The following is a 27,504-nucleotide window of genomic DNA, read 5'->3' on the forward strand; positions in this document are numbered from 1 at the left end:
ACACACACACACACACACCAGAATGTACTATTTTTCAACCATAAGAAGAATGAAGTATTGCCATTTGCAACAACGTGGGTAGAACCAGAGGGTTGACCCAATGCTAAGTGAAATAAGTCAGAGAAATACAAATACCATATGATTTTACTCATATGTGGAATTCAAGAAACAAAACAAATGAACGAAGAAAAAAGAGGCAAACCAAAAAAAACAAGCTCTTAACTACAGAGAACAAATTTGTGGTTCCCCGGGGGAGGGGCGTGGGGGGAGGGGTGAAGTAGGTGAAGGGGATTAAGAGCACACTTATTGTGATGAGCCCTGAGAAATGTACAGAACTGTTGAATCACTATGTTGTACACCTGAAACTAACATAACACTGTGCGTTAATTATACTTCAATTAGAAAAAACAATAAAGCTCTTTGGGGGGAAAAAAAAGAAGTTATTCTGGGATGGTCCCAAACACACCAAGGAATGTCTTGAACATTCTGCTCAAGAACTAGGACCTGATTAGACATTAGCATCAGTTAAGAAGAGGGTCATATGTGACCCTCTGGGGGCAACCAGTTTTTGAGCACTTGGCTGTGTGCCGAGTGCTGTTCTAAGCATTTCACAAGCACTATTGTTATCCCTATTTTACAGAGGAGCAGACATACACAGAGGCACTTGCTCAAAATTACCCCAAATTACCAAAAATAAATTGCCCCAAATTCCCCAGCTGGTAAGTGGCAGCGCTGAATTTCAAACAAAGGCAGTCTGGCTCTAGAATCTGAGGACTAAACCCGTCACCTAACTTCCCGGCTTTGCCCCAAAGATCACCAGCTACTCAGAGTGATTTTATCCGTCCAGCATGGTCAAAGCTGAGAGTCACCAAATTTAACAGGTTACCTCTAAAGCAAGGAGTCGGATTGGTTGGGGATGAGGCTGTGTGATAAAGCAAGACTTGTATTTTTCACTCTATATCCTTGATATTGTTTGCATTTTAAAAGCAGCCTGGCGTAACCTCTGAACTTACAAGCACACTCAGTAAGGAAAGATCCTGCCCCCTGAAAGGATCACAGATGCATCCCCCTGGTTGGGAGGTGAGGAAACAAGGCTCTCTGAAGGCCAGGGTTTGACTGAAGGCACAGAGCAGGGAAGCAAGATTAGAACCCAAGAACCGCATTGCCGCCAGCCCGCGGCAGCCCTCCCATCGGGCAAGGTGCCCGTGTACCTGGGGTGGGGGCGAGGGTGGGGGGCTGTAGCCCCTCTCCAGAGCAGCACCTCTGCAGCACCAGATCAGGGGCCTCTCGGGGCAGCGTCTCAAAGTCCTGGATGAGGATGGGGGCATTGGGCCAGCTAATGCGCTCCAGCTCCTGCACATTGGTGTGAGGACCCACTCCAATGGGCACGACCTGGATGTCTCCAGGCATCCGCTTGATCTCATCAGAGGCGGGGTTTCCTGTGACCATGTAGACCAGGTTGGGGACCTGCTCCCGGTCCCCCTGGCTGACGGAGAAGCTGTGTTCAGACAGGTACTGCAGGGCCAGCCCGGTATTGGTCCTGTTGCCACCCCGGTATCGGATCTCCCGCACGTGCTGCAGGACCTCCCCCTTCGACTGGGCCTCGCTGAAGGTGTACTCCACGGCCACCGTGTACGAGTACTGAAGCACCGTGACGTGGATGCTGTCCTGGCCCACGTCCATCCGCTGAATCACCTCCTCCATGAACTCCCTGCTCTTGTTAAAGTTGGCCTCGCCAATTTTGTCCGACCCTTCCAGCACAAATACCACATCCAGAACCATGGAGTTCCTTTTGGGTCCCGATGATGGAACCCCCAAGAGCTCCGGACCCACAGTGACCGGGACCATAGGGGGGTGCTGGGTAGGGGCAGGTGCTTCGGGGGCAAGGTCACAGAGGTAGTTGATAATCTCGTCCCTTCGCTGCTCCAGCTCATCCACACCACTGAGCACGAAGGCCTTGTTCTCGGGGGCCTGCTTCTCGATGTTGCGGATCTGCTTGATGTTGGCGTGGGGCCCGATGCCTACGGGGATCACAGTGACTTTCTTCTTCTTCAGGCCCTGCACGTAGCGGACCAAATTCCGGGCCAGCCTCGGGGGCTCCTGGCTGGCCATCAGGAGCAGGGCGATGCGGGACGCTTCGGGGCGGTCGATCTTGCCGAAGATCTGGAATAGTGTGTACTTCAAGACCTCGCTGGTGGAGGCCACCTCGCTGCCCACGTACTTCACCTGGCTGGCGATGCGCCGCAGCTCCGATGGTCGCTTCCGGTCCTTGAGCTCAAGGTAGGCATGGGAGCCATCGTGGTACTCCACCACGGCCACGCGGATCCGCTTCTGGGAGATATGCAGACGCTCCATCATGCCGACCACGAAGACCTTCAGCACCTGGAACTCATCCTCGGACAGCTTGGAGGAGCCATCTAGCAGGAAAACCAGGTCCAGAAGCTTGCTGCAGTAGAAGTCATGGAGGGGCGGCTCTGGGGTGTCCTCCACATACTCGGTGGTGGAGGCGACAGGGCCTTCCGTGGGGGGCACCACGAGGCCTCCCGGTTCCCTGCAGGCCTCACAGGTGAGGTTGACGCCCTCACAATGGCTGCAGTAGAGAGAGAAGACCAGAAATGGTTGAGGAAGAACCTCTGGGCACTTCTCAGCCTCATCTAGAGCCACTCCACGCCTTCCTGCTGAACGACCTGCCTGGCCTACCTGAGCTGAGCTCCCATGGATCGCTCCCCACCCAAGTGACACAACATTCTGTAACATAGGTCCCCAAATAGCACCCCTCCACATGCGGCAAAGGCCTCCCTTTATTCTAGAAGCCAAAGCTCCAACCCCTCATAGCACCTGAGGAAGAATCTTTCTTGCTGCTAGGCCATCCACACAGCCATTCAAAGTCAATGTCTTTTCAACCTACACCACTAGCAGCATAAATATTTAATTATAATCCAAAAACAAGTATATCCAATATATCCAAAACCCTCCCAAGGGTCTCCAAAAACAAATATAGCTCTAAAATGTTGATGCTGGCCAAGGCATGTGAATGTCCTATTGAAGATAAATGCTTTACCCTATTTATTGTACCAGAATTTAAGCTGAATAAATTTTGTACCGTGTTTAATAGATTGGGCCTTAAGAAACACAGAAAAAAGTGGAGTAAAAACATTCTAGAAAGATGAACAAAGATTCAAAATCCCAACTTTATCCCATAACGAAGTTGGAAATAGTATTCAGGAAGGTCCAAGATGTTAGAGGAAAAGACAGTGGCTTGTTCTTTCATTCCTCCAACCATGTGGTGAGCACCTGCCATATGCCAGGGAGAGCCTAGGCCCTGCACCCAGCCCCAAGCACATACCCCAAGTCTGTAGCAGATCATTTGCCCTCACATAAATTCTGGCACTACCAGGCCAAGTTTCCAGTCCCTTCTGGTAACTCCTCACTGGTGTCCTAGAAATGGCAAAGTATGCCAGACCACAGGTGAAATCAGTGCCTTATGGGAGACACCCATAGAGGCCAGACCTTCTCCTATTTGTATGCTCTGCCTTCAAATGAAGCAACTTGCCTTCAGCACCCCCAGTAAAGCCAAGAGGCAGCAGTGCCCTGAGCCCTGAGAAGTAAGTGTCCCCTATGGCTTTCCTCCCAGGCGATGTCCCCAGCCTGCTTTGGAATTACTGTCCGCAGCTGTCTGAAGCCATGGTATGCACCCTGGTAGCTGCCCCTGCCACAGTCCAGCAGGGGCAGGTTGGGAGAGGGCTCCAAGTTCTCATGCCTGTGTGGCTCAGAACCCCAAGCCACTGTTGGATTCACCCCCTTCCTTATTTCTTACAGTCTCTGTTTCAACATGGGGAAGGTAGGCAGGCAAGATCTTACTGGGAAGTTAATTCCTACTTCCCCGTGGCCCACATGATTTATTGCTTCAATCTTTAGTTAACAATGCATGAGTGACATACTTTCTAGTTTCCTGTCTGCTAGTAAATTTGCCCCAGGCCGTGTTCCCCCTTGTTTGTACAGATGGCGGCGGTGGGATCTGATTCTGGCAGCTGCGGCCACAGCCCTTCCCCAGAAAATTGAAGTTCTCAAGTTCAAGCTCCCATAAGGCTCGATCAGTGTCAGGGTGTGGTGTGAAACTCATCAACGTCTGAATACATGTTCCCTACTTGGGAGCAGAGCTTCAGAAAGCTCAGAGCCCACCCTGAAGACTCCTTCTCACCTCCCCAAAGGCCAGCTCCCAGAGGCAATCCGAGTGAGAGGCAGGGTGCAGGGATAAGTGTCTTCCCTCCCAAATACAAAAGCCCCATCCTGGGACCTCAGCTGTGGCCCCAAGTTGTCTATGTCATACTGAGGGGTCGGGGCTCTGAGTAAAAAAGAAATTTGACTTCCAGAGGCACCTGTCCTTGGACTTGATGCAACCTCCAGGGGCAGTAAAGGAACTACCTCCTTCCTTACGTGGGAAGAGGCTAAAAACCCCAGCCTCTTAGGAGGTGTTTTCTGGGGAAGCAATGTGGTCTGTCCTTAAAGAGAAGCCAACTAGAAACAAAAGAAATCAACCCAACACTCAGCCTCTCAATTCACATAGCCGAGTCCTTCCCCAGACCTCCACCTCTGAGCAGGACCCAGAAAAGAGAATGAGACTCTTTACTTCAAACACCAGGGGGTCTGCTTTACCAAATCTGGCAGTGCTCAGGGTCATCGGGGTCCAAGGTGATCTTCTTTCCCGGGGCCAAGCGACGACCAGCCACCTCACACACAGGACAGTCTTCAGGGTCGATGCAGGTCTGCAAAAGCTCATCCAGGATTTTCCCTGCAGGACACATCCCTCGTTAGCAGGCAAAACTCTCACCTTTCCCATGAGGAAGACTCAGTTTTAACTAAAGGGGCATCCCAGAAGCTAGCTCTGCCTGCCTCCCTCAAGGGGCACCTCAGCACCTAGGGAGCAACTTTCCTTCTTTGGGCCTTGATTTATGCCTCTGCCAGACTGGGAAGGGCTATTCCTTCACCCTACCTCACCCTACCTCACCACACCCAAGCCTCAGCAAAAATGAAATCTTCTCTCCAAGGGTCTTCTCATGCCAGCGAAGAATATAGCTGATTACTCCACGTCTACGCTACCCCCTAGAGTAGCCAGTAGCCACAGGCAATGAGTTAAATTTACATGTGAACTGACACTAAACAAAACTGAAAATTCAATTCTTCAGACACAGGAGCTACGTTTCAGCAGGACTGTCCCATCCTTGCAGAAAGTTCTATCAGAAAGTGCTCTCGGTGATAGGCCCATCAATCGGGGTGCACACGCATTGTACAGGAGCTCAACCTGACAAAATCACGGCTGGCCTGGCTTGGATGAAAGGGCACCAAGAAGCAGGGCCCAGGGTGGCAGGAATGGAGACAGGGCAGCATGGGCCAAGGCCGAAGAGGAGCACCAGGGGGAAGCGCCCTTCCTGCCAGCCCAGCCCTCCTGCCCGTCCCCACCCCGGGGCAGGTGCCTTACCTGGAGGGCAGTGTGCGTGGCAGCCTTCGACACACTGCACAGGGCACGCCAGTGGCTCGGGGTGCTGGCACGTGATGGGACAGGCAGGGGCACAGCTGTTAAAGCGCCACTCGCACTCATACCCATTCTCGTGGAGATTCCTCTCCTCGCAGTTCTGGGCTGTGTAGACAGAGCATGACCAATCTATGCAATCCGGGAAGCTGGGACTGCAGCCAAGTCCCCCCAAGAGATGGTGGTGAGACCCCTGGGGTTGATGGCCCTAGGGAAGGTGACAGTGATGGTGGGGAACTAAGCAGCTATGGGAGTCACCAGTATTTGAGGCCACAGGGGTTTTAAAGCCCCTAACCAAGGGTGCCTGGGTGGCTCAGTCGGTTAAGTGTCTGCCTTCAGGTCAGGTCATGATCCCAGAGTCCTGGGATCAAGCCCCACGTAAGGCTCCTTGCTCAGTGGGAAGTCTGTTTCTCCCTCTGCCTGCTGCTCCCCCTGCTTGTGCTCTCTCTCTCTCTGTCTCTCTCTCTCGAATAAATAAAATCTAAAATAAATAAATAAAGCACATAACCAGGAACCAAATGGTTCTGAATCAGTTTTCTGTATAAAAACGATCAGCTGCTCACACCTGAGGAAGACAGACTCTATAGAAATGTATGCATTTCTCACTCACATTGGCAAATACAATAGCATCTAATTAAAAGATACTGAATTTAATTGATAAATTAACCAATTAATTGACTTCCCTCTTCTCTTCGTTGCTGTTCCAGCTTCTCCCTCCTCTGGAATTTCTCTACATATTAATGTCTTCAATCACTGTCCCCCGTCCCTCCTCACTCACATCAGTGTCTTAACTCCCTTCAGCCCCCAGCCATCCATCCCCATACGGGAACTCTGTCTTCTCTCCCATGAGGGAGTCCTCCTGCACCCCACTTTGAGGTCTTAAAGTCTAGATCCATGAGGGGATGAGGGAGGGTGTCTGAGACCACAAGGGACATCAGGACTCACGACACAATGTAGCTGTCCTCCAGGCCACCACCTTGCCGTGCTGGGCACACACATGGGCATAGGCAGCAATGGTGTCACAGAAGCAGGCACAGTCCCCAGTGGACTCACAGGAGCAAGTGTCATAGATGCAAACGTCCAGGTATGGCTCAGGGTCCACCTGCAAGGGAGCCGCAAGGTGGGCCCAGCCTGGGCAGAACTTAGGAACTCTGGCTCTTGGTCTGGGTGAGAACATTCTGGTGCTCAGAGTAGGGCAATGGGGGGCCCCGGAAGGAGGGAGACATGCTGGTCCGTGGCCCAATCAAGGAGTGGGTACAAAGGCATAATTCCCATGTTCTAATCTGGACTCAATAAGAAAAGTTGAATACAGGAGTGCTATTGGCCCTCATAGAATGTAATACGCCTTAGAATTTTATAGAACTTCTCTTCGATCCATCTTTCCACATATCTGCTCAGCCAGCCAGCCATCCCCACAACCCACTCCCAACCTCACAGGTGTTTGGGTGTTTCTACATAAAACAAGCAGATGTACAAGCTGGTCACCTTCGTCCCTTGCCTCCATTCAGCAAAGTGAAGGAGGAAATGCATCAGGACTGCTTGCATGGCCTCACTGAGGTGCTGTGGGGCTATTCCGCTAGACGGCCCAGCTGGCCCGGCCCCCTCCCACTCTGCCCCCAAGCCTAGCCACCCCCCACCCGCATTCAACCACAGTAACCACTTCCCACCATCCCCGCCCCCACACACCGCTGCCCACACTGGCCTTCTCCAAGGTAGTTGTGATAGGAATGAATCCAGACACTAAGGGAGTCATTGTTTCCAAGACATTCCAACAATCCTGATTCCCATGGCTGCCTGGCTGTCAGCATTCCTCCAACTCAGACGCCCAGGGTTTCCACCAAACCGGGCAGTTCTGTTTACCCTCTGGAGCATATCCTCAGGGACTGCAAATCAGGGGATGGATAGGAGCAACACTGGGGTACAGGAATTCGGCCAGTGTCTCCCACGTGTGGTGCCACAGAGCAGCATGGGTGCGTACGTGGCTGTGTGCACGTACACATGTAACCACACACATACATGCACATACGTGTGTCTATACATTCATACAGAGACAGAGAGCACACGAATTCAGCTTTGGGGAACTGCTTGTCACCCTTTGAGATAAAGACCCGAAAAGAGGTCATAAAATGAGGCCTCAAAATCCCTAGAGTACAGGCCAGAGAAGCGTTTCTGTCAGACAAGAAGCCAGAGCTCGAGGCCTTTCTGAGGGCATGGGGTGCTCAGGTCGGGCATGCAGCAATAGCAGCAAGATGAATCCCTGGCTCTCGTGTGGGAGACAAGATCATTTGTGGGGGGACAAACCCTAAGACTGAGGCCAACAGAGAAGCACTGACAGGGGCCTAGAAGAACTACACCTTGCCCAGAAGAAGAAATGATTCGCCAGGCACCGCTCTCCTCCTACACCGGCCGTTATGCCTTCTGTTTCCCGGCCTGAAGCCAAGAAAGGGAGTAAAGAGCTAACGGGATATAGGTCATGTCCAAACCTCCAAGGTAGCATCTGCAGGGCAAAGCTCACGCTCCGAGGGCCTGAGCCCCGGGACCAGCCCTCAGCTCTCTTCTGCCTCCGTTTAGCCCACAGCCCTCACCAGCCTGTTGCAGTCCTGGAAAAGATCACTGGTGAGGATCCTGCAGGAGGAATCTACCATCGTCTGTTTCATGAGGTTGTTGTGGCAGACGGCAGGAGACGAGTCCAGGGGCACCTGGGGAGCAGGGCAAGAGGACACAGACAGACCCCCAACCAGTCAACCCAGAAGGATCCAAGAGACCCTCCCGGTGAGCCCTGCCACCCCGGCCATTCATGCCACCCCACGCCCGACCCCACCCCTCAGCCCCCATGAGACTGGGTGGACATTCCGGGAAGCAGGCCTCCAGGGTCCTAGGGAGAACCCACACATACTTTGCCGGTGTCGGCACACTGCGGGTTCACTTTCCAGGAATTCCCAAAGTCCACGGGGTCCTCTTCCAACTGGAGGCTGCTGCTGGTGAAGTCATTGTTCTGGACGCCATCAAAATTCCCGCACAGGCCACACACCCGCTCCTGACAGACAAGATGAGATCGATCGTGAGCGTCGTAAACCTTGGGGCAAACTCTCTGACTCCGGGAGAGAGGGGCTCCCGGGGGCAGCGAGGAGGCCGGCTCGTCAGAGGAAGGGGCGGTCGGCAGAGGGACAAGGACGGAGACCCAGAAGCAGACCAGGGCGATCGGCAAAGCCGGTTCCCCGCCGAGGTCTCTCCCAGGCTTCCTCATGCAGCCCCTCTTAAAGCTAAACAGAGGCCATCCACGAAGAGCGACAACCCTCCCCCTTTCCACAGTCCTCCAAGGGCAGAGGTGAAAATCAGGCCGCCTTGGCCCTGGCAGCTCCAGGATAAACCGTCTCTCTCCCCAGTAACAGGCCGAGCAGAGAGAGAAGCTGCTTCAACCTCACGTCAGGGAGAGCGCACAGGTCCGCAGGGGGATGTTCTGGTCCTACTTTACTGGGGACAGGCAAGCCCATTATCTGAACAACTGCAGTCTGTCCAGGACAGGCTGGCCTGGACTCTGCTGCGTACCGAACGCCACCAGCGTCGACATCATATCTCATTTGTCTCCGTGTTCACCTCTCATGCATACAACATGCACGCGCGTGTGGTTACGCGTCATCACTGAATGAATGGAAACCATCACATAAGGGCTACATAAATAACTGAAATATCTGGCCTGGAAGAGAAACTGTGCGATGCTCTTGAAACGTATTTAGAGCCCTGTCGTGGCACAGAGAGATGTGACTTGTTCTATTTCACTTCAATACAGAGAATTTGGTTTGGTACAAGGGTGAACTTACTGGAAAACATGTAAGAAGAATGTTCTCACCGTTGGACAAAGGGCCTCATGGCCCCCAGAGTACGGCCCCTGTCCTTGTAAACTACCACTCACCCAGTCCCTCCTCTCCAGCCACACTGGCCTCCTTGCTCAAACACTCCAAACACCATCCACCAGATGGCCTTTGCACATATGCTATTCCACCTGCCTAAACTCTCTTGTCTGGATACTTACATGAACCCCTCCCTCCCTTCCCTGAAGACTCTGTTCATGTCACCTTTGCAGACAGGTCTCATCAGGCCAACCAAGTGAAAATACTGGCCCCACTAGAATATGATCTCCACGAGGGTTGGGGTGGGCAACACCACAGCCCCCCAAAGATGTCCATGCCCTAATCCACACATGGCAAAGGAACTTTGCAGATTAAGGTTAAGGATCTCGGGATGGAGAGATGGTCCTGGCCAATGTAGGTAGGCTCAGGATAATCACAGGGCCTTACAAGGGGCAGAGGAGGCATCAGAGTGAGGAGAGTGAGGTGACAGGAGCAGAGAGGGAGATCGGAAGAGGCTGTGCTGTTGGTTTTGAAGATGGAGGATGGGACCACAAGCCCAGGAATGTGGGCAGCCCCCAGGAGCTGGACGAGGCAAGGAAACGGATTCTTCCCTAAAGCCTCCAGGAGAATGCAGCCCTGCCAACCAGCTTTATACTTCTGACCTCCAGAGCCTTAAGTTAATAAATAGATGTTGCTGTTTTAAGCTACTGTTTGTGGTAGTTTGTTACAGCAGCAGTAGGAAACTAAGACAGGAGTTAAATATTTATATATGTGTGCGTATATACATATATATACACACACACACACACACCCATATATGTACATGTGGGAATGGATGTGTAGATATGTAGATAGATGGACAGATAAAGGTGGATATATAATAATATATATTATGTANTATTTATATATGTGTGCGTATATACATATATATATACACACACACACCCATATATGTACACGTGGGAATGGATGTGTAGATATGTAGATAGATGGACAGATAAAGGTGGATATATAATAATATATATTATGTATAATAACAATATGTATAGTATATACACAATATATATAGTTTCTTCCCTACTGTATCCACAGTGCCCAGAACAGTGCTTGACACATCCTAGAGCTTAGTAAGGATTTGGTGAATAAATGAATGTGTGCATTGTAATGCTTTCCGGAAAGAGAGTGGGTGGCCACAAGCAGTAAGCGCAGTGCAGCCTCGCCTCCGTACAGCTGAAATGAACGGTGCTATCAGAGATGTCCCTGAGACTAAATCAGCCACCAGGGCAGACAAGCACTTGTCCCACACGTCAGTTAGAAAAACAAAGTCCCAACACGCTGTCGGAACCTGGCCACAAATACCACCACTTTGACCAAAGCAGGGTATCAGCAGCTCCGCAAAGAGGTCTCCAAACAGGCTGGTCGATGGCTCAATGGCAAGGCCACACCCCAGAATATTTTGCAGGGTTATCATAATAGCGTGCGTGACCGGTTTGCCTCTTTTGGTTAAGAACCCTTAAGAAAAGCTGTTGCCTGATCTTTCACTTCCTTCTTTTGTGGATATAAACTGCGTGCTTAGCAAGGCCAGTCAAGGAACTGTTTGCTGGGTGGGGGGGGGCAGGGGGCCTCCCACCATCCTTCCAACATGCAGCTAATTCAGGAAACAGCCAAAGCGGACTCCACANTTTGTGGATATAAACTGCGTGCTTAGCAAGGCCAGTCAAGGAACTGTTTGCTGGGGGAGGGGGGCAGGGGGCCTCCCACCATCCTTCCAACATGCAGCTAATTCAGGAAACAGCCAAAGCGGACTCCACACCTGGAATCCATGGTCTTACTTGTGTCCGGAGGGAGACCGGGCTGGGGGATCACCCACTCTCTCCCGAGACGGTGGGCAGGGCCCGTGGGCTGAGGAAGGTGCAAACAGTGAGTCACAGACAAAATGAAGAGGAAACAGAGAAAAGCCACCGACCTGGTAGGTCCGCTTCAGGCTCACGGAGATGCTCAGGCGGTGGTCCCAGACCACGGAGAGTGCCTTGCCCAGCAGCAGGATGACGTACTGACCGGACTCCACCACCTCGAAGTGGGTCTCATCCTCCATGGGCTTCTTCACATTCACCTGAAGGATGACAATCACGAGAACAGGGAGAGTGGAGGGCAGGCAGGAGTGACTGGCTCCTCCCTCTACCCCACACGCCTGCCTGCCTGCCGCCACGGCCCTCCGGAACCACAAGTTGCTCGCCCCACCTGGTCACAGCATGTCCCTTCCGGGCCAGCACCCTGCCTGGATGTTTCTGGGTCTGTCTTGCCTATCACTGGCCAAGAATCCTATGACTAGCGGATGGCAGCAGAGGAGGCAGCAAAATCATGATTAGGAGATTAAAAATACAATGAAGCCAACTAGCAGAAAATAGCCATCACTGTACCGAAAAAGGATTCTTTGATACTTGATCATTAAATGCATGTGGTCCCCTAAATTGGTTTTAACATGAATAATATTTGAAGCATCTCTAGGCAATTCATGTAAAAATCTCTCCATTTATATAAATGAGCACTAGACTCTTCCCTTTCCTTCCCCCGCTCTCCTGCTCCCCAGTGTCCCTGTCAACAGAAGGCTCCGCTGACAGAACGGGGAGACTGAGGAGCTCAGCACTAGTGGCAGGAATCATGGATTTCAGTTTCCAGAGGGATTCGGACCTGAGCCCTTGACTTAGCCGAATTATCCCCAGTGCTGAACACACAGAGCCTATTTCAGCATGCTTGGCTGACTAATTTACAAAATTGAAGTCGTTGCTAAGGGCCTGTCACCCCTTGGCAAGGATTCTCTCCTTAGTAACATACCACATGCAGAGCTGATCATAAGTGCACAATTCCTATTGGACATCACTCACTGTCATCTGTCCTTTGAAAGAGAATTGACACTGCTGACCCACAGTTAATAATGGGGAATTCATCCCTGACCCCCTGAGATCGGTGGTGCGTATTTGCAAGAAGGCAGGGATGCGGGCTGAGACCATGGAACAAAATGAAGACACCAGGACTGGTCTGAGCCCAGAGCCTGCTCCCCCTAGTGCAAGATGCTCAGACCAGCAGAAGTGGAAGTGTGGTGTCCGGACCCACCGGCACTCCGGATGCAGATTCCGGGGTCCCACCCAGACCTACGAGTCAGAATCTCAGGGTGGACTCCAGGGTCAGTATCTTAAACAAGATGCTAGGTGGTTCTTCTGTACCCTTCTGAGAACCACTTCATAAACTCTTAGTAAACAAGGACTGAATCTGTTCACTTCTCTTTTGAGCTTTTTAAAAGATTTTATCTGAAAAGAACTGAAAAACACAAAGTAAAAGACCCCAAAACACCATTACTTCCCAAAATAAATGTTTATGTGTGTTACATATAATGTATATGTATATATTTGTGTATATATTACATATGTGGGTATAGATGATGGATATGTAAATGCGTATACATATTATATATGTATATATTACATGCATATATGTGTGTATGTATATGTATATATGATATATATATGATACATATGTAGATATATATAGATATGTAGATATGATCGATATGTATGTGTATATGTAAATACATGATATACATATCATATATATGTGTTTATATTATGTATATATATGTGTGTGTATATGGTATATGATATACGTATNCAGATGATGGATATGTAAATGTGTATACATATTATATATGTATATATTACATGCATATATGTGTGCATGTATATGTATATATGATATATATGATACATATGTAGATATATATAGATATGTAGATATGATCGATATGTGTGTATATGTATATACATAATATACATATCATATATATGTGTTTATATTATGTATATATATGTGTGTGTATATGGTATATGATATACGTATATGTGCTATTTATATATATTATGTGTACATATGTATACACATGCACACATATATTGCATATCTGCACGTGTGTATGTGTGTATGCATATATATGCATATGTGATATATCTGTATGTTACATGTACATGTTATATGTACACATGCGTTTATAAATGTGTATGTATTTTATATGTGTGTGCATATAGAGATATGATATGTGTATTACATGCATGATACACACATATATGTATATGTGCTAACGTGTATGTGATATATGGATATCATATGTGTGCATCACGTGTATGTGTGTATTGATATGTGTGTATATGATAGTGTGTACATTTAGATCTATATATTTCATATACAGAGATACATATATGAAAGGGAAAGGTCTCCTGCCCTCCAATTCCCACTTCCCCCTCCAGAGGTAAGCACTATGCTTTGGCAGATAAAGTTACACATTCTTCTCCACACACATTTCTGCCCTTTATTTTATTAAGATGGGATTGCATTATCCATAGTCATCTGCAACCTGTTCTTCTCATAGAACATGTTAAGGTCAGATGATACAGCTCTACCGCCTGCTCCTTAATGGCTGTACAAAACTCCATCACCCAAGTTCTAAACAATGCTTGATGCCTGCTCTTAATCAGCTGACAGAAGAACAAAGAGGGTATGACAGCAGAGGGGATAAGGCTGGCACTCACCTCCCCATCAAACAGTTCAATCTCTCCTCCTTCCACCAGGATGGTGACCCGCTTCTTGCATTTCACTGAAGGGTAGCTGCACCCCTCGTTCCCCACCAGGATCCGGAAGGTCCCAGAGTTACTGTCACAGTAATCCTGGGGAAAGAGGGTGCCAGGAGAGAAATATTATCTCTGCTACCTCTCCCCAGATCAGAAGACGGGCATCTCGTCATCTCAGACCATTGAAGGATACGTGTTAAAGGATATTACCATGTCCATGCACGTGTGTGTGCTTGTGCGTGCATGTGTGAGACTGAGAGAATGAAATTGAGAGAGAGGGAAAGAGAACGAGATGGGGGTGGGGGGAGAAAGGACACGTGTGTCATCTTCAGTCATTACATATGAACCAGAGTCAGCGAGCACAAGAGAGAGAAGGTTGGGGGAGGGGGGAATGGCCTGTGGTATGCTTTGCTGAGCACATGAGCCTGAAGGCCCCTACCCAGAACCTGTTAGTGCTTCATCTTATCCAGCTAACTAGGACAGTTTGACCACATGGCACTTCGTGGCTCTCACTTCTGGTTGAATCCCTCTGGACCGCTGGCCCAGAAATGTAACCAAAGGTCATTTGACAAGCTCCGTGGTGCTGAGCTGCCACCTCTGGTTGGGAATAGAGGGTGTGGGAGAGCTGGTCCTTTCTGGTCATTTGCATAGCAAATTAAGGAAAGGGGGACATGTTTCTAGCAAATACCTCCCCATGATGACTATTGCTGTGGTATGATAGGAGGAAAAAAAAGACACTCGGAAAAAGTTGTAAGCCTTTGTTCTGCCACTTATTGGATATATCCAGCAAGTCACTTACCTCTCTGACACCCCCACACACACAGACACGGACACATACACAAATACAATCTGCCCTCTAAAAGACGGAATCAGCTAACAGTGGGATTAAGTTAAATGGGTCTGTGTTGAGTTAATGGGATTGTGAAGGGTAAATGAGGGATCAAAGGTACAGTTGCTTTATACATGGTTCTTGTCATCAGCTGAGATTTGGCTAAAAAAGAGTCAAGTCTTGATAATACGCCCCAAAGGAAGAAGGGAGAAAGGGGAGGATCCAGGACAAAGTATCAGAAGGGGACAAGAGGACTGGCTATGAAGGAAAACAACCAACCCACAAAGAAGTACAATTTGAAAGGGACTCTGACGCTGGCCCACTTGGGAAAGCTTTAGCTGGGCAGGGGAAAAGCTGGGGAGCAGTGGATCTGACCAGAGGCTTCTCAGGGCACTGAATTAGTCTAGTCATGTTTTCTGGGAGCTCACATTTGAAATTGGCTAGGCGGTTGAGCCCTAGGGCTGGTGTCACCTCATCTTTTGATACTAAGGTTGGGAGGCAGATCATCAAAAGACAGGCTGCCATATATAATCTGTAGCAAAGCTCTAGAGGGGGATACACCCAGGTTCATAAGTGTCAGTAAAACCATGTCATAATGCTCATGCCCTGTCTGTGTCCCCAACGCCCTGCATGCATCTCTGGGGCCACACTGGGACAAGGGAGATGGAGGCTTGGTTAGTTGGTGCCACTGCTCACTCCCAGCATGCTCTGTGCACAGCCGCTCAGTGCTGCTCCCGGTTCCGTCCCACTCCCAGCATGCTCTGTGCTGCTGCCAGTTCTGCCCCACTCTCAGCATGCTCTGCAGACGTGCATGCCCAGGCACCCTCACTCCCTGACTCATGGGGCCTCACAGCTCTGCCTCTGGGGCTGAGGCTGCTACGGGTTTGTGGTCCTCCCTTCAGAGCACGCCAAGCTACTACCCCTCCTCTCGAGAATGGAGACAGAGAGACCACATTTGTTTAAAGCTTCACAGAGTCAAGTTGTCTCATCCCTCATGAGAAAAGCACTGATACCTCCTTGCTTACTCACTTTGGTGTCAACCAGCAAGAGAAGTTTACAGGAATCCACACGGTGGGGAGAGGGAAGCAGAGAAGCCAGCGCCCTCACTCACCAGCGTGGATTTCCTGGGCAGTATGACTTTTCTGAACTGCACTAGGTTAGAGATGGAAATGGTGGACAATAGGATCGTACAGCGGGAAGCCAATTCCAGGGATTATTCCGACAGTCCCCTGTCCGGGGCCACTCACCAGGGCACTAGCAGGGAAGGTGAGGGGGCTCAGTCTAGCCTGGGCTCCCTTCCCACAGTGCATCCTGACTGAGACTACATCTGCAAAAGGAACCGATGTGTTTTTCCAACTCCATGTGGGTGCTAACTTCGGCTGGTGGCAACATTGCCCCCACACCCATCCCAATCAACAAAGGAGTTTCACCCTGTTCTTGTAAGTCTCCAGGTCAGCTGAAGGAAAATGGACCATTGCTCTGAGTTTCAGGGTCCTCTTTTAGGGAGTGGAAAATTGTTCCAGTAGAAATCAGCCCCAGAGCTGTTTCTACAGACGGAGCAGCAGAATCTGACCCAGAAACCCCCAAAGGGCAGTCAGCACCTCCTGGCCCCTCCAAGAGACAAACAGCACCCCTGCCCTCCCTCGCTCTCACCTGCACCAGAACGTACTGGCACTCCCCAGGAAACAGGTATTNCCCCTGCCCTCCCTCGCTCTCACCTGCACCAGAACGTACTGGCACTCCCCAGGAAACAGGTATTTGAGGCCGTCGAAGGTGAGGTAGTGCGCCACGCCGATGGCAGAGCACGTGGCGTCACACACGTGGTCCGTGCAGTTCCACTTCCGGTCCCGACAGACACTAGAAACAGTAATGGCCAGGATGACGAGCGTGGTCCATGGGCATTGGGGAGCGAGAGACAATGAAAGAACGCAGATCACTGTGGGGTGCCACCCAACCCGCCAGGAAGCCTCTAGAAGTAAAGGACCTGCTGCCTGTGGGGTGTGGATGCCAGAAGGCAGTTCACAGTCATAAACAGTCACGTTTTTAGAGCACAGGGCCAAGGAGGTGAGAGGGAAGCCTTGCTGCTCTCCTGTTACAAGGGGGAAAGCGAGGCAAAGAAGCAAACAGGTCACCCAGGGTGATCGTGCACCCAGGGGAAGAAGCCCAGATGCTCTGAGGACCACCTGCCATGGATTTGCTGAAGTTCAGCCTCCCTGGAACTTGCCTGAGAGTGGCCATGGGGTCTCTACAGAACAGAGCCAGTGAGGTGAACGGGGAGAACAAGACACAACAGCAGGAAAGTTCTGAGTTGGGAAAACAGTAATCGACCATCAGCTTCTGCCAGGAGAGGTTTTGTGTGTACATAGCTATGTTTAAATCTACAGTGATTTGCCCACTACCACAACACCCCATCCCCCCACAACCACCCTGTAACCAGAGCTGACATCAGGAAGCCCACTCTGTGCGTCAGAGGTGGTAAGCTCAGACCTCAGGCCTGAGACATGCTAAGCCCCTTCCAGGTCTCAGCCCTTCCTGCCTCTGTCCACATGGACCTTCCCCTGAAGCTATGCACAGCNCGTCAGAGGTGGTAAGCTCAGACCTCAGGCCTGAGAGACAGCTAAGCCCCTTCCAGGTCTCAGCCCTTCCTGCCTCTGTCCACATGGACCTTCCCCTGAAGCTATGCACAGCCCAGAAGTCACAGCATAGTGAGGGAGTGGAGCAAAGGGCCAGTGAAGGGTGGCCACAGAGAAAAAGAAAACCAGCCACCCTCAGAAGGTCCTTTTCGAACCGTGCCATTACAAGGAAACTTGCAGTATGCTTAGGGGACAGTATAAATCCAGAGAGGGACCCGCCAAAGCCCATGCCTTTCAGCAGCTTGGCCACACATGCAGTGACCGATATGGGCCAAGGCCTTTCTTGGAAACACTACTCTCCAGGAGAGTGTCTATGCAGGGTGAGCACAGGTGAAGACAAAGATTCTCCCCCACTTTACAGATAGAGAAACTGAGGCATAGAGAAAAGGAAAAGAATAACCGTGTTCCCACAGGGTGCTGGAGGCAAGAGTCAGAGGTCCCGTGGCCGTGTGGGTCCCCGCATCCTCACTCCCGCTCACCCCACCTCAACGGCTTGGTCCCCAGGAAAGCCTCTCCCAGGGGCTCACCAAGTGTTGCAGTCAATTGTCACGGTTTCTCCTGGGGCGTACTCTCTGCCTTGGTGGAAGCAGGGACACCTTTCCAGTGCCACACACCTGTTCTCATGCCGGACCTAAGGGAAAGAAGTCTGAACGTCTTGGGGGCCATAGTGAGTGATCTAAAGCCCTGATGGGAAGACAGCCTCAAACACAGGCCAGGCCAGGGAACTCACACCCAGGCGGGGGCTCGGCAAACACGCGTACCCGTCCACACTGACCCCCGTCGCTCAGCGGGAGACACCCTCTGCCCTCTGCCCTCATACCCTGCTGGGACCGTGGTGAAGACTCTCTGGTTACCTGTGGCCGAAGCCCCTGGAATGTGCATATCTTAGACCCAGTAATTCCACACAGAGGATTTCTCCAAAGGAAATAGACTTATGGGCAAAAGTTAACATAGAATCATTAACCATTGCAAAAAAATGGAAACAACAAACCAAGTGTTCAACAATAGGAAAACGATGAACTGCATTAAGGAATCTCCCGGTAAGGGGAGCTCTGGAGCTACTGGAAGGGCGTGTGGAAGACTTTTGAACACTGTGAGAGATACTGACGCTGTTCATTTTTGAAACAGGAAAAACTGTACATGCATATGGTCTCAATTATAAAGCTATATATATATCTCAAAACTATACACACACACACATATATATGTATGTCAAAAAAAAAGAGTAGAAGGAAATACAGAATTCCATCCCAATGGAAGGCTGAGATAGAGGAATAGGGGAATTTTATTTTCTTCTTTGGTTTTTAAAATTTTTTTCCAAATGTTCATCAGTGAGCATGTATTATGTTTACAGTAGAAAAGACAGATGCTATATTTAATAAAATTTAAGTGCATTTAATATGCTGGAGGTGAAGGCTGCATACTGGCCGTGAGGCAGGGGTGGACCAAAGCCAGAGTCTGGGGGCCTGTTCCAGCCCCGCAAGCCCGCTCCTCACCCAGCCCCCCGAGATGCTGACACCCTCCACGGGGGTGTGCTCTGCTTCCCTGCCCTGTGCCCACGAAGAAAGCACTCAGTGAGCATGTTATACTCCTCAGGACTGTAGGAGGCCGGGTGGGAGAAGAACTAAGACCCACTGGCCCCAGTGGGCTCCGGAAGAGCCATCCAAACCCACTCTGACCCCAGTGTGTAGACATGCTTCTGTCGCAACCCCAGGAGGCAGCCCTGGCCTTCCGCTCTGGTGTGGTCTAATCGCGGGTGACCTAAAAGAGCCCTGGGTCACCATCAGGTGAAGGGACCATGGCACTTTGGTGCCAGAGCTACCTAAGGGGTGAGAAGTTCCTGGTCTGTATGTCAGGACCCGTGTGCTCCAGTCACTTCCCAAACAAGCCTGAGTTCCCAGGTCCTGGGATGGAGCAAAGCCCTGGGGTCAGGGCCGTCTTGGCCTGAACGGAGGGCTTTCGTGTCAGGGACCGTAGGCTAAAGCAGTGCGTGTAGATGTGTGCGCGCGCGCCTGCGTCACGAAGGGATGGAAAGAATAACCTCCACTATTTCACCACCACCTTCACCAACCCTAAGTCCTCAACACCTAAGTGAAGGGGGAGGGTGGGAGCACAGAGAATGAGGAAGCAGCAGGTCGGCTATGTCCGGTTCTTGGAAGACAATGAGCTTCGGCGCCCAGTAGGGAAGATGGCAGCTTGGGAGGCACAGGGAGGGGGCAACAAATGTCTCTCTACCACAGCCTTCAGAAGCGGTCACAGTTAGGGTTCATTCCCACATATCCACCCCCCACCCCCAAGCTTCACCAGCTCCGACTTAAATCTGAAGCCTGCCACCTAGTGGCTACTCTAAGAAGGACCGGGGGAAGTGCAAAGAGCTCTCCAACACCCACACCTACCGCTGATGGAGACCAGACAGCCAGTCTCCTTATTGGAAACCTCATGGGAGACAAATGTGATGCACAGGGAGGGATGGCAGGAAACAGAGCCCTGCTCACCTCCCTTTCCCTCCCTTCCCTTCCCCTCCCCTCCCCTCACAGAACATGTGCTACCCCTTCACCTTCGAGCAGGGTGAAGGCTCCCACACCTCCTGGTGTGCATGCGGGCTGTCTTCATCCCTCTCCAGGATATTCAGCCCATTGGCAAAAAGTCCTGCACTCCCAAGGCTCAGGTAGCCCCTCCCCTGGCCAGGGGGTGAGTCCCAGCCCCCCTCCAACAGACATAAACTTAAATCCCAGCTTGGCCATGAGGTAATATCACCCCTGCTGCAGCTCCCGTTTCCTCCTTCTGCCTTCTCACTGACAAACCACAGGGCTCCACTGCGCTGACTCACTGAGGATCACAATATTCAGATAGGACCTCGGTCCTGGAGGAAGACCGCTATAGACGATAGGGGTGTGGCATTAGATCCATAAGTGAGGGCTAGACAGGGGACAAAGCATAACCTTAAAAGGAAAGAAGAGGGTTTCCAGGCCTCACCTCAGTACCGCTCTGACTTGGGAGAGAAGATCAAATAACATCAGCCCAGCCAAAACACCCAGAGAAACATCCAATCCTAAAGCATTAAAACAAAACAAAACAAAACAAAACCAATCCCTGGGTATAGAACGAGAAAGGCACAGCACAGGGCACAAACAGGATCTAGAAGAGGACAGGGCAGACACATAGGGTAAGCCAGGAGAGCAGCCCCCGCTGGGAAAAGTCACTTGAACATCGTGTTTAAAATGAAGAGAACCATCTCTGCCTAGTGTTTGTCCCTTTGGGACACCGAAAGGATAACCAGAAAAAGTTAACAAATGCCCTTCCAAGACTTCAGAAGGAAACAGGCAGAAATCGTTGTCACTAGTCATCAACTTAGGGCATCTTGAGTAAGAATGGTTCATGCCAAGAACATGGTACTAGGTCCTGGGCAGCTCCACGAAAAATTATGAAGTAGAAGAGAATTGGTTTTGTTTCTCCTCTCTGAAAAAGCCCCACCTCGCCCCCGCCCCCCGCCCAACCCCATGCATGAACACCATATTGAACCATTCTCCAAAATCTTTTTTGCCTTCCGACTATCCTTTGCCATTCTCCCTACCCCATCAATACTTCCAGCTCAACGCAGCTGATTTCAACTAGATTATTGCTAAGGAGGAAAGAATCTGATTAAATAATTCATACTAAGGTGTGAATGACTTCTTGTGAGGATTTATAAGGCTGTAAGCTTTTCTAAAACTCTTGTTAACCAAAATGAATTCAGGCTCATTATATGTCAGTAAGCCTGATTAGGTGACCAATCATATAAGGAATAGGAGATATTTTTGAGACAGAATGGCTTTCGGGACCTTTTAAAAGTATATCTCATAGGATTTACAGTGCCCACATGTGATGCCCACCCCGGATGGGCCCCGGAGCCCCAAACTCTACATTTCAAAAAAGCGATGCCAAAGTCTTTTTAGGCTTTTTATTGGGCCAGTGAGAAAACCAGGCATCGAAGGATCAAAGAAATGAACATGTTTCCCAGCTGCCAAGGGCTTCTCGTAGCAGCTGAACTAGGTACCAGCTAGAGAAGTGTCACTACTAGATTTCAGAGGGTAAGTGAGGGTCCCCCCGACAGGGGTGCCACACCTCACGGAACGGAGGGAAGCAAACAGGGCTGAAGGAGCCCAGTCTGGGACCCAGGAAACCAGGATTTCCACTATAGAACTATGTAGCCTTGAGTGGTTCTGGTCCCTATCTTTCCTCAGACTCCCGTGTGATAGAAGGGGCAGAAATCGCGAGTCCTAAGGGTTCCTTCTCGCTTCACCCTGGACGCTGCTCCTCAAGAGAATTAACTGGGTGGCCTGAACGAGCGAGCTGCGCAGTGGGTTGTGCTTTGCTGCCACCTCGTGGTGAAAGTGGGTAATATTCTAACAAAGGCAAAACCGCTCAACTAAAGGAAAAGACGGAAATTTTTCTAAAGCAACCCTTTTATTTTATTGATCTCATGTGCGTCCGAATGTGGACACTGGGGTATTAAAATTTCTCCCAGTGTCTAACATCCTACAGTATCTCTCCGTTCATAATATGATTCATGGCTTTCCTCCACAAGCTTCTAACAGCAGTCATAAAAATACCACTTACTAAGCGACTTCTATGACCCCACCACTGTCACTGTCAGTTCTCCCAACCATCCTTCTAACCCAGTTTTACAGATGAGAAAAACAAGACTCAGAGATTTTCAGTGACTTGCCAGCCCATTAAGTAAATGTCAGGAGCCAGGATTACACCTGGAAGGACGGGACTCCAATTCAGTGCCGTTTCCACGCAGCTTCTCCACCAACCATTTACCTGGGAGGGCCCTGGCCACATATTGAAAGCATTCCCCGGACTTTTTTCCATGCAAGGAGACCTTTGCACCAGTGGCAGGAGCAGATGAAGTGGCCAGAAAACCCCAACTTTAAGCAGGTTCCAAACCTGGCACAAACTGCAAAGAGGAGAGACCCCTAATGTGTTCCCAACATTTTCAGACAGTTGCTGCTGGCCTCACAGTGGACACCGAGCGATGTCTTGTAGGGGAGAGGCAGTCTTCCACCGAGAGCAGCGCTGCTCAAAGCATGGTCCCCTGGCCAGTGCCGGTCTGTGGTGATGTAAGTATGCAAATGGAAGGTGCTGGGAAAATCATATGACAATTGACCTGAGTAGTACATCACATCTGTTGAATCTAATAAAAATGGGGGGGGGTCATAGTTTGTATGTCCTTGCTTTTTGTTTCTTTTTTCTGATCATTCACTTCTACTGTATTTACAAAACTTTGGTCCACGACAGATTGAAAATTTAAGGAAACAGGCCCTTCACGGATCTCTCCTGTGGACAGGAGGAGGAGGTCAGCAGAGCCTCTGAGACTGAGCCTCGGTTATTTACAAAAGGAATTAAGGGGCACCTGGGTGGCTCAGTTGCTAAGCATCTGCCTTCGGCTCAGGTCATGATCCCAGGGTCCTGGGATCGATCCCCACATCAGGCTCCCTGCTCAGTGGGGAGCCTGCTTCTCCCTCTCTCACTCCCCCTGCTTGTGTTCCCTCTCTTGCTGTGTCTCTGTCAAATAATTAAAATCTTAAAAAAAAAAAAAAAGAATTAAAGCTATCCCTATGATTCTGTAAGCACTTGCACATACAATCCCTTCGGGCCCACAGCCAATGCATGATGAAGACAGAACAGGAATTATGTGCCCATGTCACAGATAAGGCAACTGAGGCTCAGAGAGAGAATGAACCCTCACCCAAGGGCTAGTGAAGCCTGAACAGAGAGCTCGGCCCTCTGCCCTGTTCTTCCTCCGGTGCTCTTTCTGCTCTCCTAGATCTGGCCCCCAGCAAAGAGCTCCTTCCCCACCCCCACCCCCACTGGCCCCCTCTCAGGTCCACAGACTACAGTATCCCCAACCTCTTCCCAAAACCCTCGGTCCCATGCCACATCCTCACATCTCCCCCAGGGGAAAAGGCCGCACAGAGAAACCCCCCTGGGTAGTATGTCTACACCGTCACACGGGCCCAAACAGCTCCTTTGTCTTTGCATTGCGGCCAGGAACACGTGTCCGGTGTAGCAGCCAGCACACTGCGCACCTCATAAATCACAGACTGTTCTGCTCTGCAGAATCTGGCCTCAACGATTTGCACCTCCGTCAGCATCCTAATGAAGCAGTTGTGCAAATAACCCAATCTCTTACACTCCGAGCTTTTGAGCTTAGAATCCCCTGCGGCTGAGGTTAGAGTCACCTCATTGTATGACAGATACCTAAAGACTGTCAGAGTGTGCGCCAGATGCTTCGGGAATGCCAGGGAACTCCTGACAGTGTGCCCACATCCTACGTGTGAGGTCTCGCTCTCCACTGGGGATTTGGGACCATGATGCAACTATTGTGGTTATTATCTAAGATGATCTGTTCTGTTTGCTTCATTGAAAAAAAAAGTTTATTTAAAAGAGTGTCTGATGCTGACATAATCCCCTGAGTGATGCCCCTTTTCTTGCCAAAGGCTTCCCTGATGTCTGGAGAATTTCTTCTCCAGGTACAGTGAAGGGACAGTCAAGTAAGAGGCCCTCAGGGGCTCTTCGTAAAGAGCAATGCAGAAGCTTCCTCTCCCCCGTTCTATTTCTTGCCCTTATCCAGCTCTGAGGCCCCTCATTTAGCCTCCTGGAACAGCCCCCTCCTGCGAAGGCACCGAACAAGACCTTCCAGGTCAGGGGTGCTCCCAGGCCAATCTCTAGCTCCCCCACTAGAAAAGATAGTTCAGAATCATCAGAGGCTAAGGCAGAGGGGAGCACCCCAGGGAGAGTGAACAGCTAGTCTCTCTGTCTTGGAGGAGGGCTGGAGGGAAAGGAGATAAATCACGGGCCCTGTGCACACCCCAACACGCAGCCCACCTGAGGGCCTCTGGTGATGGGTCCCAGTTCCCTCCACAGGATACTGGCAGCTCCCACGGCCCAGGACCCTGCCCCTCAAGCCAAGACCTGGGCATCGCTGACGCCCTGTACAGTCATATGACAGCCATCCTGCCCTCTCCCATTTTGGTCTCTACAGCACCTGCCCCAGCCCCATGCTGCTCACTTTGGGTATAGGGGAATCGGAGTCAGGGAAAGCAAGAAGACGTGATGCTTTTGAAAGAGAAAAACCCAGAAGTTACATCCTTCAGGGAGACAAGAATAACCTGTGTATGCAGTCATCCCCCCTCTTATCCACAGGGATACATTCCAACACCCCCAGGAGGTGCTTAAAATCGCAGATAGGACCGAGTCCCGTATATACTGCTTTTCCCTATACACACATACCTATGATAAAGTTTAATTTATAAATCAGGCACAGTAAGAGACTAACAGCAATAACTAAAAATAAAACAATCATAGCACTATACTGTAAGAAAAGTGATATGAATGTGGTCTCTCTAAGCAGCTTACTGTACCCACTCACCCTTCTCCTTCTGCTGATGATGTGAGATGATAAAATGCCTTCACGATGAGGTGAAGTGAGGGGAATGGTACAGACACTGAGACAAAGCTTTAGGCTACTGGACAACTGCTTCTGGACCAGAGTTGACGGTGGGTAACTTTCACCGCAGGTAGGGAGGTGACCGTAATACATGTGTACAAAACCGGCCCACAAGTAGACTTGGGAGGGAGGTAAGGAGCCTGGGCACGCTCAGACCCCTGCCGCCAGCAGCCATCTAGAACCAGGTGGTGGCAAAACAGCATGCCTTGGACAATGCAAGGCATCCTGGGAACTGCTGGCCACAGGCTGTGTGTCTGTTAAGAGCTGGCCAAGACCTTGTGACTCACTTCACAGATGAGGAAAACCAGGCCCAATGAGGGGAAGGGAGTGGGGCTGGTCCTTGCTGGTGAAGTGGCAGCCACATCAACATCTTCTCTTGCAATAGAAAGTTCTATGCGTATATTCAAATAATATGCAAATATACGTGTGCCCTCTCCTCTTTATAGGAGGAATGCAGCAGCCCTCGGGAAAATTCCAGGGGAAATGCCTGTTTTCACGTGTAAGTATTTTCTGGAAATACTCGTTTTGCTTCCTGTGGCACCTCTGTGCACGAAGTTCCTGTGTTTTTGTCCGATCTCATCAGGATGGACTCCAGACACTTCCCCACCATCTGCCTTCCCGGCTTTGGTGGCTGAGTCAGCCACAGAAGACTATCCCCACCCCTGTCCCCAATACCACCTCCGCCCCTGTTCTGGCTTAGCTCCTGTTTCTTCCTCTCTCTGCTCCAGAGCCCCCTGGCCCATGCTTAGCCTTCTGGCAAAGGCAAGGCTGCCCACCCTCTGTGGCTCTGGTGGCTTACCATGCCCGGGGGGCAGAGGCAACCGGAGACACAGCCCGTGCTCATGCACTGCAGGTCGTAGTTCTGGCAGGTTTTGGCACACTCGAGCCCTTCAGCCCTCGGGTTATCAGCGGGGCACACCAACTTGACCATGGGGGGCCGGCAGGACAGGCTCCTTTTGCCTTGGAGGTAGAAGAAAGTAAGGAAGTCAATGCATCTCCCTTCCACCCTGCCCTTGGCCCCCCCTGCTCCAGTGCAGCCTTCCAGAGACCCAGCCGCCCACTCCCCGGGATCAGGTGCCCCTGTGGGCCTCACCCTGAGCCAGGCTCCCCCAGTGAGACCGGATGGTGGCCTCATCTACTCATCTGAGCCCCTGATCTTTGCCTACATCGAAGGCATCTCTCCTGCCGTCCGCATCCCCATGTCGCCCCACTCCTCATTCCCCTAGAACCTACCGCAGCAGGTTGCATTAAATCAGGATGCACTGTGGTCCAGGCCTAGGCTTTAAAGGACCTGCGTCTGGGTGCTAAAAAGGAACCTTTGTGGGCCCCAACCGGACCGTTCATAAAATGGTCACAATTTAGCCACAAAACCTTTAAGGGGGCTTTGCTTCCATGTCATCTTCTGCCCAGACACTGGCCAGCCCAGTCGTCCTATTTAAATCTGCTACACCCTGTCCCTCCACACTCCTCCCTGCCCTCCCTGCTTTGTCACCCTCCATCCAATCACCTCTAATGCCACCCTTGGATATACTATCTAGTTTACTTATTTGTTGATTGCCCACCCCCCCCCACTAGAATACCAGAATATATGTTCCATGAAAGCAGAGGGTTTTTTTAAGACCTTAGAGAGAGGTAGCACAAGCAGGGGGAGTGGCAGGCAGAAGGGGAAGCAGGCTCCCCGCTCAGCAAGGGGACATCTGCTGGATCCCAGCACTTGGAGATCATGACCCGAGATGCTTCACCGAGTGAGCCACCCAGGCACACCGAAAGCAGGGGTCTTGTCTCCTTTGTACATGGATGTGTCCTATCTCCTGACAGCGGGTGGGTATCAATGGCTGATTGAATAAATGATGACAGGAGGATTGATACAGCACATTCCTTTCAAAAACCCTGATGCACTTCAGGGCATTTACATCTTACTAGATACAGCACTTACTATCTCCTGTGGACAAGTTTCAGCTTTACTTTTGTACAGAAAATTTGTTAGGAAACTGAAACTCTGAAAGACTAAGTGGACCTTCCAAATCACACAAAATTTTAGGAGCTTTCTGACTGCAAAAAAGACAGCACTTTCCAGGAACTATAGGCTAGAAAACAGCTAAGCGGGTAGGGATGCAAACAAGCACTGGAGAGAGGGACAGAAGGACTTAGTGACCTTCAGATCTGCTGTGGATACAATTTCTGTGCCCCCCAAAATTCACATGTTGATGCCAAAGGCAGTGGTGATAGGAAGTGAGCCCTTTGGGAAATGATGGGGCCATGAGGGTAGAGCCCTCATGGATGGGATTCATACCCTGAAGAGAGCCCACTGAGCTCCCCAGCCCCTCTCGCCCTGTGAGGACACACGAGAAGTCTGCAACCCTCACCTGGACCTCGCTGGCACCCTGAGCTTGGACTTCCAGCCTCCATCATTGTGTGTATATTTACAGGACAAATACAGAAATACAGAAATCTGTATTTTTCACACTTAAACCACCTAGTCTATGGTATTTTGTTATGGCAGCCTGAACAGAAAGACACAAGCTCGCAAGTTCTGATTTCAACTTC

At 50.5% G+C, this 27,504-nt stretch overlaps 1 protein-coding gene across 1 annotated transcript in view; it reads right to left on the reverse strand.

Moving 5' to 3' along the window:
* Positions 1 to 27,504, reverse strand: part of VWF (von Willebrand factor) — a 138,439-nt gene that overhangs the window by 40,225 nt on the left and 70,710 nt on the right. The window contains exons 18-28 of the mRNA XM_034645977.1: positions 25,757 to 25,917; positions 17,990 to 18,093; positions 16,548 to 16,686; positions 13,962 to 14,096; positions 11,348 to 11,494; positions 8,427 to 8,567; positions 8,116 to 8,229; positions 6,476 to 6,632; positions 5,480 to 5,638; positions 4,657 to 4,792; positions 1,147 to 2,590 (exon numbers count right to left, since the gene is read on the reverse strand). Of these exons, the coding sequence (XP_034501868.1) occupies positions 1,147 to 2,590; positions 4,657 to 4,792; positions 5,480 to 5,638; positions 6,476 to 6,632; positions 8,116 to 8,229; positions 8,427 to 8,567; positions 11,348 to 11,494; positions 13,962 to 14,096; positions 16,548 to 16,686; positions 17,990 to 18,093; positions 25,757 to 25,917 (2,837 nt within the window). The remainder of the gene's footprint in view (positions 1 to 1,146; positions 2,591 to 4,656; positions 4,793 to 5,479; positions 5,639 to 6,475; positions 6,633 to 8,115; positions 8,230 to 8,426; positions 8,568 to 11,347; positions 11,495 to 13,961; positions 14,097 to 16,547; positions 16,687 to 17,989; positions 18,094 to 25,756; positions 25,918 to 27,504) is intronic.

The sequence above is a fragment of the Ailuropoda melanoleuca genome, chromosome 16 (assembly GCF_002007445.2).
Source record: "Ailuropoda melanoleuca isolate Jingjing chromosome 16, ASM200744v2, whole genome shotgun sequence".
Lineage (NCBI taxonomy): Eukaryota > Metazoa > Chordata > Mammalia > Carnivora > Ursidae > Ailuropoda > Ailuropoda melanoleuca.